This window comes from Ailuropoda melanoleuca, chromosome 8 (genome assembly GCF_002007445.2).
Source record: "Ailuropoda melanoleuca isolate Jingjing chromosome 8, ASM200744v2, whole genome shotgun sequence".
In the NCBI taxonomy this organism is placed as follows: Eukaryota; Metazoa; Chordata; class Mammalia; order Carnivora; family Ursidae; genus Ailuropoda; species Ailuropoda melanoleuca.
The window spans coordinates 40,957,894-40,976,390 of record NC_048225.1 but is presented as its reverse complement, the minus strand read 5'-3'; the positions used below and the strand labels follow the sequence as shown (position 1 = coordinate 40,976,390).

General features: G+C 36.6%; 1 protein-coding gene across 1 annotated transcript in view; it reads right to left on the bottom strand.

Annotated features, from left to right (window-relative positions):
• NOX4 (NADPH oxidase 4) overlaps positions 1-18,497 on the bottom strand; it is a 175,996-nt gene that overhangs the window by 73,751 nt on the left and 83,748 nt on the right. Inside the window, exon 12 of the mRNA XM_002927842.4 lies at positions 13,873-13,933. Within this exon, the coding sequence (XP_002927888.2) occupies positions 13,873-13,933 (61 nt within the window). The remainder of the gene's footprint in view (positions 1-13,872; positions 13,934-18,497) is intronic.

The following is an 18,497-nucleotide window of genomic DNA, read 5'->3' as shown; positions in this document are numbered from 1 at the left end:
AGGAGCCGTGAATCCATGCACATATATTGGAAGATAAACGGAAGGGGGAGGGAGCCGCCGCATTCAGGCCTCGGGAAGCGGTAGCCACCAGCACGGGGGAGGAGGTGGACTTGCGAACCAGCACCCGTGAGAGAGCAGACTGAGACCATGCGCCGGGGAATGCTCGACACCAGACTGAAATGGAGCTCCAGTGTGCTCACTGGAACCAGACTGAGAAGGGGTGATTCGGGAGAGTGTGGGAGCAGCTGGCAGCTGGCAGTGTTAGAAACACAAAGGACAGAAACGCACTGGGGATTCCTACAAAACAAGGGCGCATGGCCTGGGTTCCGGTCAATAATTAGGGCTCTGGACAACACCGCAACCTCTCCTCATCAGAATGATGAGAAGGAGAAATCACGCCTACCAGCAAAGAAAATCAATGAGTCTGTGGCCTCTGCCACAGAACTAATGGATATGGGTATAACCAAATTATCAGAAATGTAATTCAGAGTAACAATGCTCAAGATGATGTGTAGACTTGAAAAAAAGTATTAACGAAAATCTTAATGAGAATATAGATTCTCTAAGGGCGGAAATGAGAGCAAATCTGGCAGAAATTAAAAATTCTATGAGCCAAATGCAGTCAAAACTAGAGGCTTTGACGGCCAGGGTGACTGAGGCAGAATAATGTATTAGTGAATTGGAGGATGGGTTAGTAGAAGAAAAAGTGAAAATAGGATCTAGACTTAAAAAAATACATGCCCATGAATGTAGGTTACAGGAGATTACTGACTCAATGAAATGAAAAATGTCAGGGTCATTGGCATCCCCCAAGTGGTGGAGAAAAACAGGTGTAGAAGAGATATTTGAACAAATTGTAGCTGAAAACTTCCCTAATCTAGCAAGGGAAACAAATATTCGTGTCCAAGAGGCAGACACGACATGCTCAAGCTCAACCATGACGAACCTATGCCATGTCACGTCATAGTGCAATTTGCAAATATTAGATCCAGGGATACAGTATTGAAAGCAGCCAGGGCAAAGAAATTTCTCACATACCAAGGCAAAGGTATCAGAATTACGTCAGACCTGTCTACACAGACCTGGAATGAGAGAAAGGGTTGGGGGGGCGCATTTTTAAAGCTCTTTGAGAGCAAAACATGTAGCCAAGGATCCTTTATCCAGCAAGGCTGTCATTCAGAATTGATGGAGAAATAAAGACCTTCCAGAATCGCCAGTCATTGACCAATTTCNTCGCCAATCATTAACCAATTTCGTAACCACGAAACCAGCCCTACAGGAGATATTAAGGGGGGCTCTATAAAGGTAAAAAGGCCCCAAGAGTGATACAGAGCAGCAAGTCACAACCGATACAAAGACTTTAAAGAGAAATGGCATCATTAAAATCATATCTGTCAATAATCTCTATCAATCTAAATGGCTTAAACTCTCCCATAAAACGCCACAGGGTTGCAGATTGGATAAAAAGACATGACCCATCCATTTGCTGTCTACAAGAGACTCATTTTGAACCCAAAGATGCATTCAGACTTAGAGTAAGGGGATGGAGTACCATCTTCCACGCAAATGGACCTCAAAAGAAAGCTGGAGTAGCAATTCTCATATCAGATAGACTGGATTTTAAACTAGAGGCCATAGAGAGAGATACAGAAGGGCACTATATTATTCTTAAAGGAAGTATTCAACAAGTGGATATGACAATTATTAATATATATGCCCCCAACAGGGGAGCAGCAAGATACACAAGCCAACTCTTAACCAAAATAAAGAGACATATAGATAAGAACACAGTAATAGTAGGGGACCTCAACACCCCACTATCAGAAATAGACAGAACACCCTGGCAAAAACTAAGCAAAGAATCAAAGGCTTTGAATGCCATACTCGACGAGTTGGACCTCATAGATATATATAGAACACTACACCCCAGAACCAAAGAATACTCATTCTATTCAAATGCCCATGGAACATTCTCAAGAATAGATCATGCTCTGGGACACAAAACAGGTCTCAGCCAATACCAAAAGATTGAAATTATCCCCTGCATATTCTCAGACCACAACGCTCTGAAATTGGAACTCAACCACAAGGAAAAACCTGGAAGAAACTCAAACACTTGGAGGCTAAGAACCATCCTGCTCAAGAATGACTCGATAAACCAGGAAATCAAAAAACAAATTAAACAATTTATGGAGACCAACGAGAATGAATACACAACGGTCCAAAACCTATGGGATACTGCAAAGGCAGTCCTAAGGGGGAAATACATAGCCATCCAAGCCTCACTCAAAAGAATAGAAAAATCTAAAATGCAGTTTCTATATTCTCACCTCAAGAAACTGGAACAGCAACAGAGGGACAGGCCTAACCCACTGACAAGGAAGGAGTTGACCAAGATTAGAGCAGAAATCAATGAATTAGAGACCAGAACCACAGTAGAGCAGATCAACAGGACTAGAAGCTGGTTCTTTGAGAGAATCCATAAAATTGATAGACCACTGGCAAAACTTGTCCAAAAACAAAGAGAAAGGACTGAGATTATTAAAATTATGACTGAAAAGGGAGAGGTCACGACCAGCACCATTGAAATTGCAAGGATTATTAGAAACTTTTATCAACAGCTATATGCCAAAAAACTAAACAATCTGGAAGAGATGGAGGCCTTCCTGGAAACCTATAAACTACCAAGACTGAAACAGGAAGAAATAGATTTCTTAAATAGGCCAATTAACTATGAAGAAATTGAGTCAGTGATAAACAACCTTCCAAATAATAAAACTCCAGGCCCAGACGGTTTTCCTGGGGAATTCTACCAAACATTCAAAGAAGAAATAATACCTATTCTCCTAAAGCTATTTCAAAAAATAGAAACAGAAGGAAAGCTACCAAACTCATTCTATGAGGCTAATATTACCTTGATCCCCAAACCAGGCAAAGACCCCCTCAAAAAGGAGAATTACAGACCGATTTCTCTAATGAATATGGATGCCAAAATCCTCAACAAGATCCTTGCTAATAGAATCCAACAGTACATTAAAAGGATTATCCATCATGACCAAGTGGGATTCATACCTGGGATGCAAGCATGGTTCAACACTCGCAAATCAATCAATGTGATACATCATATCAACAAGAAAAGACTCAAGAACCATATGATCCTCTCAATTGATGCAGAAAAAGCATTTGACAAAATACAGCATCCTTTCCTGATTAAAACCCTTCAGAGTGTAGGAATAGAGGGTACATTTCTCAATCTCATAAAAGCCATCTATGAAAAGCCTACTGCAAGCATTATTCTCAATGGGGAAAAGCTGGAAGCCTTTCCCTTAAGATCAGGAACACGACAAGGATGCCCACTCTCGCCACTATTATTCAACATAGTACTAGAAGTCCTTGCAACAGCAATCAGAAGACAAAAAGGGATCAAAGGTATCCAAATCGGCAAAGAAGAAGTCAAACTGTCTCTCTTTGCAGATGACATGATACTCTATATGGAAAACCCAAAGGAATCCACTCCCAAACTATTAGAAGTTATAGAACAATTCAGTAAGGTGGCAGGATACAAAATCAATGCCCAGAAATCAGTTGCATTTCTATACACGAATAACGAGACTGAAGAAAGAGAAATTAGGGAATCCATCCCATTTACAATAACACCAAAAACCATGCGTTACCTTGGAATTAACTTAACCAGAGACGTAAAGGACCTATATGCTAGAAACTATAGATCACTTTTGAAAGATATTGAGGAAGACATAAAAAGATGGAAAAATATTCCATGCTCATGGATTGGAAGAATTAACATAGTTAAAATGTCCATACTACCCAGAGCAATCTACACTTTCAATGCTATCCCGATCAAAATACCGAGGACATTTTTCAAAGAACTGGAACAAATAGTCCTTAAATTTGTATGGAACCAGAAAAGGCCCCGAATCTCCAAGGAACTGTTGAAAAGGAAAAACAAAGCTGGGGGCATCACAATGCCGGATTTCGAGCTGTACTACAAAGCTGTGATCACAAAGACAGCATGGTACTGGCACAAAAACAGACACATCGACCAATGGAACAGAATAGAGAACCCAGAAATGGACCCTCGGCTCTTTGGGCAACTAATCTTTGATAAAGCAGGAAAAAACATCCGGTGGAAAAAAGACAGTCTCTTCAATAAATGGTGCTGGGAAAATTGGACAGCTACATGCAAAAGAATGAAACTTGACCACTCTCTCACACCATACACAAAAATAAACTCCAAATGGATGAAAGACCTCAATGTGAGACAGGAATCCATCAAAATTCTAGAGGAGAACATAGGCAACAACTTCTATGACATCGGCCAGAGCAACCTTTTTCACGACACATCTCCAAAGGCAAGAGAAATAAAAGATAAAATGAACTTATGGGACTTTATCAGGATAAAGAGCTTCTGCACAGCCAAGGAAACAGTCAAAAAAACTAAGAGACAGCCCACGGAATGGGAGAATATATTTGCAAAGGACACCACAGATAAAGGACTGGTATCCAAGATCTACAAAGAACTTCTCAAACTCAATACACGAGAAACAAATAAACAAATCATAAAATGGGCAGAAGATATGAACAGACACTTTTCCAATGAAGACATACAAATGGCTAACAGACACATGAAAAAATGTTCAAAATCATTAGCCATCAGGGAAATTCAAATCAAAACCACACTGAGATACCACCTTACGCCAGTTAGAATGGCAAAGATAGACAAGGCAAGAAACAACAATTGTTGGAGAGGATGTGGAGAAAGGGGATCCCTCCTACATTGTTGGTGGGAATGCAAGTTGGTACAGCCACTCTGGAAAAAACAGTGTGGAGGTCCCTAAAAGTTAAAAATTGAGCTACCCTATGATCCAGCAATTGCACTACTGGGTATCTACCCCGAAGATACAGACGTAGTGAAGAGAAGGGCCATATGCACCCCAAGGTTCATAGCAGCATTGTCCACAATAGTTAAATCATGGAAGGAACCGAGATGCCCTTCAACAGATGACTGGATTAAGAAGCTGTGGTCCATATATACAATGGAATATTACTCAGCTATCAGAAAGAACGAATTCTCAACATTTGCTGCAACATGGACGGCACTGGAGGAGATAATGCTAAGTGAAATAAGTCAAGCAGAGAAAGACAATTATCATATGATTTCTCTCATCTATGGAACATAAGAACTAGGAGGATCGGTAGGGGAAGAAAGGGATAAAGAAAAGGGGGGTNAAAGAGGGGGTAACCAGATGGGGGAATGAAGCATGAGAGACTATGGATTCTGAGAAACAAACTGAGGGCTTCAGAGGGGAGGGGGGTGGGGGAATGGTATAGACTGGTGATGGGTATCAAGGAGGGCACGTATTGCATGGTGCACTGGGTGTTATACGCAACTAATGAATCATCGAACTTTACATCAGAAACCAGGGATGTACTGTATGGTGACTAACAAAATATAATAAAAAAAATTAAAAAAAAAAAGAAACAACAACTAAAATAGATGTGTCTAGATGGCTTCTCAGAAGAAATGACTCCTGAGCTGTGTACATGTGTGTGTAGGGGTGAGCAGGGTGGTAGAGAGTACTGTAAACATATGGATCAGGATAGATATAGGGTGGAAGGAAACAAGCAAAACAAGAATGAACCAAAAGGCCAATGTTGCTGTAGTGCAGAGAAGAAACAGTTGGATCAAGATGAGATGTAGGTCAGGACCAGAGCAGGGAGGTCCTTCTAGGTCATCATGAGGATTTTCTAACTTTATCCTAGGAGCAATGGGAAGCTATTAAAGTGATTGAAGCAAGAGAAGTGATTTAATTTGATTCAGGCTTTGAAGCTTCTCTGGCTACAGTGTGGAGAATGGATTGGAGGTGACAGCTATTGTGAATTCAATCAGGAGAAGACCAACACCGGTAAAATCCGATACCACCACCACCTCTACCTCACAATAGCTAATCTGAAGAACTGGACATGGCTGGAAAAAACTCACAATTATTCTGAGTTGTCTCACTTAAATTTTGGACCACATATCTTAGTAGGCCTGTTGGCACATCTCAGAAGGGCTACTATGATTCCCTCATCAATTCACTATTTCAAATGATACATGAAACCTTCCTCCTTCTCAAAATTCATCATACCTTCCTCCATCCTCAGTCTCAGAGATAACTTTTCAATTTTTTCACCAAGAAAACAGAAGAAACCAGAACAGAAATCCCATTCTTCCTACTCCAAAGTCCCAATCCATCTATGGCCATGTTCTGTAACCATCTTCTTTGTGTCTGCTCCTGTTACGAAGCATGAACTGCCCAGCTATCTTGTCTGTGGTCAACTCCTCCACTTGCACTTTGAATCCAGTTCTTCTGGAATGCATTAAGAGGCACATGTGGACATTGCTTCTATGATTATATCCTCTATCCTTCCAGTAATATGAACTTTTTCTTCTCTACTTCATTCTCATTTTTCCCACAAGTACGTAAACATATTATAATTGCTCACATTAAGTATATGTGTATGTGCATATATTTTATATTTCTACATATGTATTTGTTGTATGTTCTCTTAATTTAGATCTGCCTTGTCCCTATATCCTCCTTCCTTCAGCTACTGACTTAATGCTCTATTTCACTTTATATCAAAACTCTTTAGAATTTGCCCAGTGGTGTTTTGGCAAATATTTAATAGCCAGATCTTTAAAATCATTTTTTAAATCTTTTTTTATGATGTCTGTCAATTTTCAAGGAATAAAGACACTGTGATGATTTAAAGCTATTGAACTTGACCTCACTGAACACAGAGTTGGAAGAGAAGCACTCAATGATCCAACGAGCTCACAGGAGCTGGTCCCAACATACCACTGTGTTTGTCTATATGGACCACCTCTACTTCTCTTGCAATCTCTTGGACCTACTTCAGACAGGCTTCTGTTCCCAATATTCCATTAAAAACACAATTCCCAATGTCATTAATTCAGTCCTCGATTTATTCCACTTCTCAGAAGCAGCATTTGTTTCAATTGATCAATGCCTCTTTTTATGAAACAATGTTTTGTTCTGTCCAGGCTTCAAACTCTCCTGGTTCCTCTCTTACTTCTGTGGCCACTCCACTTTTGTCACCTTTGCTGGATTCTACATGTTGAAATCTCAGGACTCTGTTAAATTTCTTCTCTATTATACATATTTCTTCAAGTAGCTACTCTTAATAGGTCAGTGCCACCTTGGAGGAACAGCTTTGAGAATTGGGGAGGCAATTTGGTTCTCACAATGATAATCATCAGTTACTAAAGTTTGGAGGGTAGGGGTCGAAAACATTAGATACCCTGCAACATTGTGGAGGATGGGATGTTATGCAACAAGGAATTATCGCACTTTCTGCTTTTTTTTTTTTTAAAGGACTTGCTGGACATTCATGTAATTGAAAAATTCATTTATCAAAAATGCAAAGTTTTTACATGACCTAAATAGTGCAAAAAAAAAAAAAACTCCCAAGATTGCAACCACCCTATAAACTGAAGTAATATTATAAACTATTGTGTCTAGAACTTAAAAGAAGTTCACTATTTTGGAAAATCACCCCATAAAGAAAATAGTGCTCATAGTATTCCAATTGTATTGGAATCATGTATTTACAACTGTCTTATTCATGATCATTCTGTATGTGGGTTAAGTCACCTATTTCATTAGGACTTCTAGTATAGTCACACTTAAAAATTAAATTAGGAATTAAATCTTTTACTATAAATTATTTTATTTTAATAGTTCCTTTATACTAAGGTTAGGACATTATATTGGTTTTTAAAAATCATTTGTGTACATCTGAGAATTTCATTTAAGAATGTAAAGTGGGCATATAAAATGCTATAAAATGAATATAAATTGCTATAAAAGGTATATTAATGTAATGACATACAGAGCAAATACACAAATGTAAATACATACTATATACAATGTAAGATGTATATAAAGGTATATTAAAATGTATATAAATCTTACATAGACGAGAATTACTATTCTAGCTGATCCTATCCAACTTCACATCTTTAGATCCATGAATGTAATAATTGTCAGGTTTGAATCTCTACCCTGACCTCCAGTTTCACACATGCAATGGCCTATTCAACCTTACTTTTTGAAAGTCTAAGAGGCATCTCAAATTTAAACTGTACAAAACTGAATTTGAATGCCCACTCTTGTGCTACCTGATACGCCACAAAGTTCTTTAACTCAATACACAGCAGAACCGTCCGTCCACTTACTTACTTACTCTAGAGACGTTAGATTATCTCTGATTCCTAACTATTTTTTTTTAATTTTTTGAAGAATTTATTTGAGAGAGAGAGAGTGGGGAGAGGGGAAGAGGGAGAGGAAGAGAGAATCTCAAGCAGACTCCGCCTAAGTGTAGAGTCTAACATGGGGCTCTATCCCACGACCCTGAGATCATGACCTGAGCCGAAATCAAGAGTTGGCCCCTTAACCGACTGAGCCACCCAGGCGCCCCATGATTCCTAACTCTTCTTACATCCCACCTACAATCCATCAATAATACCTTCAGAATCCATCCACTTTTCATGACCTCATTACTGTTACCCTATGTATAAACAGCACTTTCTCTTGTCTAGATAGCAACAAGGGCTTCTCTCTAAACTCATCTCCTAATTCTCACTCTGGCCCACCCCCATCATATTCTCTATACAGCAGCCAGAAAAATGTGAGTCTGACCCTAATCAAAATGCTCCAATGATTTTCTACAACATTTAAAATAAAACTGAAGTCTGTAAGTGCCTACCGTGTCTGGTCCATCGGTATTCTCAGATTTTATTTCCTACAACATTCCCACTTACTTCCAGCAACACTGCACTTCTAACTGGTCCTTGAACACAAACATTTGCCTGCTTCAGGGTTTCTTACCCTCATTCTCCCCCATTATTACTCCTCCAGATTCAGAGCTCTGTTCAAAGAGGCTTTGCAGACCTCCTGTAATGGTCCAAATCCAACCAAAACCAGGAATGACTCTACATAATTTAGAGTCGAAGGAATTTATACAGGGAACTAATGACTTAGATGAGGGAAGAACTGAAGCTAAAAGACCATGAAGCAATCCAGAGAATAGAAAGAAGCTACTACCATCATGGGGGCTGATGGGGCACCAAGCTACCAGAATCCATAAACCAGGGCCATATGGCAGGAGATAAAACCACTACTGAAGCATCGTTAAAATGATGATACATTCCCCACCCCAACAAAAAGTTTGACCTGTTTTCTGTCCTGCTCTGAATTCCTACTTTTTCCCCCTTCTCCCTAAACTCACTCATTTTAAATAAATAAATAAATAAATAAATAAATAAATAAATAAATAAATAACCTTGGCCTGACAACAACTAGGTAGTATGTATTAAAACAAAATGAATATCATTCAAATGTAGATTTCTAAACCATAACTTTTTTCTCAATCACATAAAAATGCAAGTCCTCTTATAGCCTATAGTGTCCAATCCCCTGCTCACCTCTCCAGTCTATTTCCTACTATTCTTCCCCTCGCCATCTCTATTCCAGCCCCACTGGCCTCCTTGCTGTTCCTTGAATATCCAAACTTATTCCTACCTCAGGGACTTTGCACTTTCTCTTTCCTTAGTCTAAATACACTTCTTCCTAATATCCACCTGACATCCCCTCATCTCCTTGTATGTAGCTAAACACCCCATCTAAATATAAATATATATATATATATATATATAGTAGGTATTTAATAAATATTTAATCATTAGCCAAAATAACAGATAGTTTAAATGTTATCTTCCACAAATGTCTAACCATGATAATTTGCTAGTCAAACCAACAACAACCACAAAAAAGAGTATTTCTAGTCATTCCTTTGTAGATGTAGCAATTGATAATTCATATTTATTATGGGTTTAAACTAAAGCTTACACTATGTGACCATGAAGTAAGTAAAACCCAGATATTTCATATAGCCAAGTATGATTTGTCCTGCTCAAAAATGTCAGTTTGCTCTAACTTATTTTGGATCTGCTTTTTGGGCATGTCCTCCAAAATAGGGCTGGTATTCAACAGGAGTACTTTTAATTTTTGTCTCTTTTTACAGCCACCAAAAGCCATTCACAGATACATATGGTATGAGGTGGATGGCATAATTTTTCCAAAACATGTTCTCATTATAAAATAATTACATTATTATAATTTGTGTGCTCATAATCTGACTTGTAAAGAGCTCCCCAAATGGAAAAAAAAATACTTTAAATGCATTACACATGTTCTGTTTTAATCTTTTCACAAACAATCAGCTAGATGAAGTATAATATGTGCCTGGCTAATTTGGTGACATAGAAACAAACAGAGAGAGAATTTTCAACTCTTTTTTTTGGTCTAGTCCTCAACTAAATTTTCTATCTAAGGTTACTTGTACTATGAGCATCAATGTATTATGTATTAAAGCAAAAACATGATATTATATGGCCCTGTTTTCCCACTTTTGATCCTCAAAGTGAACCATATCTTCTGATTGTAGCAATATTTTTCAAAACAATAAATTGATATAAATTGATACCAAAGATTCAAGGAAAGCTATTATATAATATATACAATAAGCCCTCTGCTGCATATTTATCCAGTTGTCAATCCATTAATTATTGAATGTAAAAGTGACATAATTTTTAGATTAATTTCAATGAAGGTATTATACATATAATGCTTTTGTAGTAAAACTTGACCTCTCTAGAGTAAGCTGCTATTTAGACCACTAAAAAAAACCCAACAGTATAATATCACCTCAAACATTATTCAATAGTAATGACATCTAATGTAGAAAGAAACAAAACATTTTGGATAGTTAGAATGATAATCAAACCAGTAGGCAATCTATGACCATGTATTTGAAATTGGGAAGTATAACTGATTCTAGAAAAGCAACAAAATATTAAGTGATAAACCCACTTGAGCAATTTACTCTACCCATTCTACCACCATCATTTCAAGGAAAAACCTAAATTGTGTTTGAGGTTTGAAGGGTCTTCCATACTTAATGAGTCTTTCACATACTTAAAAGGTACAGTGAGAGTCCTGGTTAAAATAAAAAGCTAGACAATAAATTTGCAACTTTGAGGCCTCCTTGTCCTAGGCTATGCAGCTGCTTAAATTGCTTCTTGGTCACTTTGCTGCTGGTATTATTGATTAGTCTTGGAAAGATCATTCATGGGGCAGTCTAAAACCTGTTCTTTCAACCTGCCCAAGGCAGAACATATTTCAGGGAAGAAAAAAGTAACTGTAAAATATCTGTCAGTTTAGAAAAGCAAACCTCTGACATTCAACTTTTAAGCACTCTTTTGATATTTCCCACCCCTATTTCTCTTAATACTAAGTTTTAATCAATTCTTTTAGGACAAAAACCATGATCTTAGGAGTAATTTCCCAGTTTTCCTTCCATAATTATAATTCCACTGTTTTAAGACAACTAAACCCTTTTTTGAACTAAAGTGCCAGATATTATTTAGTGCAGAATTATGTAAGGGTTTTATGCATGAACGCTTGACATTTTTTTCCAAGTCAACAAATATTTGAAGTCAACAACCAAGAAGGTTTATTAATTGAAAATTAATTGAAATTGACTGGAACTGAACTCTGAATAAAATGATCTTGTTTCTCCCTCAATGGCACAGTACATAAAAAAAGGAGGATAAAATTAAAACTATTAAGTGTTCCTAATAGAAAAGATTGAAATAAATGATGAGATAATCATTTATCTTTTTTTTTTAAAGATTTTATTTATTTATTTGACAGAGATAGAACAGCCAGCGAGAGAGGGAACACAAGCAGGGGGAGTGGGAGAGGAAGAAGCAGGCTCATAGTGGAGGAGCCTGACGTGGGGCTCGATCCCATAACGCCGGGATCACGCCCTGAGCCGAAGGCAGATGCTTAACCGCTGTGCCACCCAGGCGCCAGATAATCATTTATCTTAATGGGCTACTGACAATAGAAAATAACTTTATGAAGAAACTCAATAACAATAGCTAGTAATAATCCATCATAAAGTTTCTCCTTACCATGATGAATTAAATTATATCTTCATTGTGCTTGTTTCCCTTCAGATATAGAATTTCATTGATTACCATTCATTACAGAAGTTAATTCTTACTTCATTGGGATTCTTAGCTAAGAAGAACTCTACTTGTTCTTTATTTGTCAAATAGTGCAAAACAACTGTGATTATAACAACTAGTTCTGGGCTTATGATGAGAATTACTATTTTCATACTACGCCAGTGTTTTTCTAACAAGGGGCTTCCATGATCTCTTTTGAATGCAATCAAATAAACTACATCTATTGAAGCCTGATTTTTTATAATTTCAAATAGGTCATAACGGCTCAAAGATCTTTTGATCAATTTCATCATTTTCCCATTAAATACTATGTTGCATATTTTTTCCATTTTCATCAAGTCTCCAATTTCAGGCTGGCTGCCCTTTCTACAGATAAAGAATTTACACACTATTATTTTTAACTGTATAACATAAGCTCTTCAAATGTCCTTCTTCATAAATTACCCCTTGCTTATTACACAATATCTTGTCCTTTCCCGATTTTTACAAAAATTAGTCCCCCCTTCACCTGTGCTTGCAAATCCATTCCTTCCAGTTCACTTTCCATTCCCACCCCTCCACTGCTTCTTCTCCTCTGCCTCCCAGTACCAGTAGGTCTTTCCTTGATTCTAATCTATCCAACTAGCAAATTATTAATACTATTTTTGTTATGATGTTCCAAATCTTTCAAAAGTTCTCTAGCATCTTCAAGTTATTTTATTATCTTGTCAAGGCATTCAAGATATTCATCGAGCTGACTCTAAATGTCTTTTCCATAATACTCCCCAGAATAACATCTTTGCTTCTGCTAGGCTGATTTATTCACCTTTCTCAGATATAGTTTACACATTACCTTCCCTGATCTTTGACAATGCTATGAATTTTACTAAAATGACCTACTTCCTTCTTCATTTGCCTGATTTTCAAGGTTCAGCTTAAATTCCAACTTCTCTGTAAATCTCCTCTTATAACCCTAGACTACACTAAATCTATCTTTTTCCTGATTCCCTGCTCCTAGTTTAGCACTCAATTAGAAAATATTTTTATTTACACTTGCATTCATGTCTATATCTGCATCCTTTCTTTTGAGCAACCAAACTAAGCAACTAGCCAACAAGCTAACATTTACTGAGCACCCACTTGTCAGTCACTGCTTTGGACCAAGGGAATAGAAGAATGAATAATGTTTCTTTTATTTATTCAGAACTCTTAATAAAATGCATCTCTCAGAAAACACAAAAGTTTTATTGAATAAATGAGTAACACATCACTAATAGATTTGCTATTAAAAATGACCACTATTCCAAAGAGGCTGTGGAGTTGATATATACACGTAGGTAATATCACAAAAAGGTCATACAAGAACAGGAAGATTTAAATCACAATATAAATCCCAATCCCAGGTATTGATTATTTTGAGAGTAAAACCAGCCACTTATTTTAAAATCATGTTTTCTAAAAAACACAGTTCATTCTTCCCACTATTGCCTGTGTATTTGACAAGTAGGCAGAAACCAATGATTTGCAAGCAGAGCAAACAATACATTACTAACAATTATTGATATCCAAGGTATTTGAATTCCAAAAATGCATCCTACAAGAAGAAAATATGACTATCAAAACTGTATATGCAAAGAAAGAAAACAAAACAACAGCTTGAGAACATATACACATTTTTATATGTTAGTGGTCCTACTACTTAAACACATGCAAACTATTGTATGACCCATTATTTTCAAAGCATGTACCTTCAAACTCTATGTTCCACATACCTGTCCAGTCTCCTACTATTTTAAGGTGGACCCCAAAAGTTGCTTTGGTTTCAGTAGGACACTAAAAAAACAAAACCAAAAACCACTGGAATCAATTCTGAGTAATAGTTATGTATTACCAAACTATGATTTAATTACAATTTTCATTCTCATAGCAAGTCCCCCAAATCAATAGAAATAGAAAGGAATGAACTAAAAATCAATATAGATTCTCATTAGTGGAAGAAATAAGCAATGTTGACCAGTCAATAAAACAATACACATTTCTCTAAAAACCCATCAGTATCTATATAAAAAAATACACAGTCTAAAATTGTTAATATATCACATTTAACAATAGATATTGCCAAAATGCCTTTTGAATTAAAATATTTCAGAGGACACAGCTTTTAACCACAAAGGAAGAAATGGAGACTAATGATTTTAATGTTTTTTTTTTCTCTCCAGATATTATTATACACTTCACATCTTGACAAATTCCAGGAATAAAGAAAAAAACATTTCCCAATGTGACCTGAATTTTCCATGTCTGACAAGCAAACTCCCACTGAAAGAGTTCTATTTCACTCCTTCCCTTAATTTGCAGAAGATATAATCTGGAGTGAACTGGCAAGGGTACCTGGGAAGGGGAATGAGTGTGGCTATGGAAGTAAGAAAAGTATCTGTGGCCCCACATTTACGAAATGTAGAAAATACCCACATCACTAAAATGAGAGAATAATTTTTGGCTCACAATAAGGAAATGCAGAATCTCCTTTTATTTTTCAGAACCCCAATCCCTCATCCATAATCCCCAGATTCAAACGTTGTGAAAAGTAAATTTTTTCATAACTCGTTTGGTGGCATATCTGAATTGAATTTATGGGAGGGTAATGATGGGAGGCTAATACCTCTGTATAAAAATTCATACAGAAGTGTTTTCCTACAGAAGTATCCATTTGTTGGGGTGCCTGGGTGTCTCAGTCGGTTAAGTGTCTGCCTTCGGCTCACGTCATGATCTCATGGTCCTGGGATCGAGCCCAGCGTTGGACTCCTTGCTCAGTGGGGAGTCTATTTCTCCCTCTCCTCCCCACTCATGCTGTCTCTCTCTCCCTATCTCTCACTCAAATAAGTAAATAAAATCTTTTAAAAAAAAAGAAATATCCATTTGTTTAAGAATGTTACTTCATATCCTGCTAGAGATCTTACGTAATATATGAAATATACATACCTTTTAAAATGCACAAAATTCTGAATTCTGAAAACACATCTAACCTAAGGGTTATGTGTAAGAACTTTATACACACTATTATTTCTAACTGTATGATAGAAGTTCTTTCAACTGTCCTACTTCCTAAAACATCCTTTTGTTATCACACAATATCTTGTCCTTTCCTGATTTTTACAGAAATTAGTCCCCCCTTTCCAATGCTAACTTCTCAAACCTGTAACTACCAAGCTTTCACTGAGTAACCATGTGCCAAAGGCAGTGCCAAGTGCTTTATCTCCAAAATCTTACAATAACCCCTGTCTTTCGTAGTTAGGGAAACTGAATAATTGAGACTTAAAAATATGACCTTGCCCAAGATCATACAACTTGTAAGAAGATGAGACAGAGTTTGGATCCAAGTCTATTTGACTACATAGTTCTTAACTATGGCAAGTCACTGTCTCCACTAAGGCAAACATGGAAAATGGGTAAGGGTCATGTGAGAAATCAAATGGAGTAGGAGGAAGAAAAGTTATTTGTTGAAGATTACTAGAATCAACATCCAACAATAAGAATTAAGGGGAAATATGAGCTGAAGTCATATGTGGTCCTAGGGACCATGTGATAGAGAATGGGTTGTATAAAACAAGTCTAAGATCCTCAAGCTTACTGTGTCAACCAGTTAATGTAGGTCACATTGGGATGCTATAAGAGGAAATAGGGGAGATGAAGACACCATGGAGAAATATAAAGAGCTCACAGTAAAACAAGAAAGGCAGCTTGGGAACCAGTGAGAACACTAAAATAAAAATGTAGGTATTGCTCACTTGTTCTCCGCAAATCATAAACATACTAAAAAGTACATGATCTAATATACGTCCAGGGTTGGGAACTGATGTGACATGGAACTTCCAAACTACTCTTCTGCAATCAGTGTTTCTAATAGAATCATTACTATATGACAAAAATATTAAAATAAGTAAAAAATACTACAAAAATGATGTTATTTAAATATTATTTGTACTATTAAAATGTTATTCCATTTATAATTCTGACTCTAATATTTATCTCATTTGCATTCTGGCTTTTAATAACTCCGAGATCATTAAGTTTTGTTAACCAGTATATCTTAATAATTATACCTTTAGTAAGATGGTGTGATCTGTAAAAACCACCTATCATTTTTACTTCATACTATTTAATGCTGGCCAGAGCCTCTATGCAGTAAAATTTGTAGCTCGCAGAAAGCAAGAACCCCAACAGAGTTCCAAGCTACCAGTCTGTTCATCCACGTCTCGCTTGATGTTTCCCTCATCGCGAACTACCTCTTAGATTATAAAAAAGATCTAAGCCAAGAAGGTATCAGAATAGAGAGCAAAAAAGTTAGTCTTGGGATGCCTGAGTGTTTCTCTGGCTTGATATAATCTCATATTCTAAAGGAAAACATATATCTTCCCAAATATACATATCTCTAGTCCATTCTTTCAGTGCAAACACTGTAAAAGATATTCGCATATAATAACATCCCCTCTGGTCCCTTCGGAGCCTATAAACCTCCCTCTTGTGATTCTGGCCAAATGTTATCAGTACAGTTTTTAAGGCTGTTCTGATTTCGAATAGATAAAACATAGTACTGTTTCTCTAAAACTCTGGGAATAATACCCTTATAAGTTACTGATAATTTCTCAAATTAGCTAGGAAAAAGAACACAGAATTTAACATAGTCTTTGCCCAATCATATTGCCTCAGATTAACACACAGAATGGTTTCAGCACGTGTGCTTTAAAACAATGACTGGAGATCTTAGAATCAAATTCTAGTAGCTTTGCACAAAAAATGTTCAGATTCACTAATGTTGCTTAAAACATAGTGTAGTCATTCTTTAATGCTTCCTCACTATCTTTTAATTTTTTTTAATTTTTTCAAAGTTTTTATTCAAATTCCAGTTAGTTCACTGCAGTGTGATATTAGTTTCAGGTGTACAATACAGTGATTCAACAATTCTATACATTACCCAGTGCTCGTCATGATAAGTGTACTCTTTTTTTTTTAAAAGATTTTATTCATTTATTTGACAGAGAGAAAGAGGCAGTGAGAGAGGGAACACAAGCAGGGGCAGTGGGAGAGGGAGAAGCAGGGAAGCTGGGATCATGACCTCAGCCAAAGGCAGATGCTTCACCGACTGAGCCACCCAGGTGCCCCTGGTAAGTGTACTCTTAATCCCCTTCACCTATTTCACCCATTCCCCCACCCACCTCCCCTCTGGTATCCATCAGTTTGTTCTCAATAGTTAATAGTCTGTTTCTTGGTTTGTCTCTCTCTCTTTTTTCCCTTTACTTGTTTGTTTTGTAAAATCATACGATACTTGTCTTTCTCTGGCTGACTTATTTGCTTAGCATAATATTCTCTAGCTCCATCTCTGTCATTGCAAATGGCAAGATTTCACTCTTCTTTATGGCTGAATAATATTCCTCTGTGTGTGTGTGTGTGTGTGTGTGTGTGTGTGTGTGTGTACACCAAACTGGACAGCAACATGCCAAAGAATGAAACCAGACCAAGACCACTTTCTTACACCATACACAAAAATAAATTCAAAATGGATGAAAGACCTAAATGTGAGACAGGAAACTATCAAAATCCTAGAGGAAAACACAGACCTTTTTGACATTGGCCATAGCAACTTCTTTCTAGATATGTCTTCTCACTATCTTTTTCATAGTGCTTAAAAACACTTCAAAGAGAAGAAATAGTAAAGTACAGATATCTATGGCTATCTACCTCTCCAAGAACATTAATAAGGAAATATGCTTATGACAAGTTTTCAGTTTAAAAAGTTTTAGGATAATATGTGTACTTAAGCTTATATTATTAAAATAAAAACAGATATGAACATTTTTTATACAGAGAAATAAACTGAAGAGAATACGTAATATAGCATTAGGAATATTAACTTCTAAGAAGCAAAACTGAAGACAGAAAATGAGAACTCATTTCACATACATCTCTATTTTAAATTAATTATTAGTCTTTGTAATATTTATAATTTTAAATATTTGTAAAACCTAATTTAAAATGTAAACAATAAGACATTGTGAGTTTCAATTTAGTCTTACTTAAGTTTCCTAGATGAAGAGAAAGTACGGCTCATGTTGACCATAATATGTGTACCAAAATACATATTACCCAGTTTAAGGATAAAAAAATAAAGTGACCAAATTTGTAAGAAAGAACAGATCTGGAGGAATTTCTATTTTGATATCCTTGAGTAAAAATGTTTTCCTTCAAATTATTTGTTCAATATGGTATTGAGTTTTTAAAGTGCTCAAATGACTAATGATTTTATAACAGTCCCACAAAAATATAAACAGATATTACATAATCATCTTACATTTGAGAATTAAATGTAAAAATGATGTCACTGTGCAAAGATTTATTC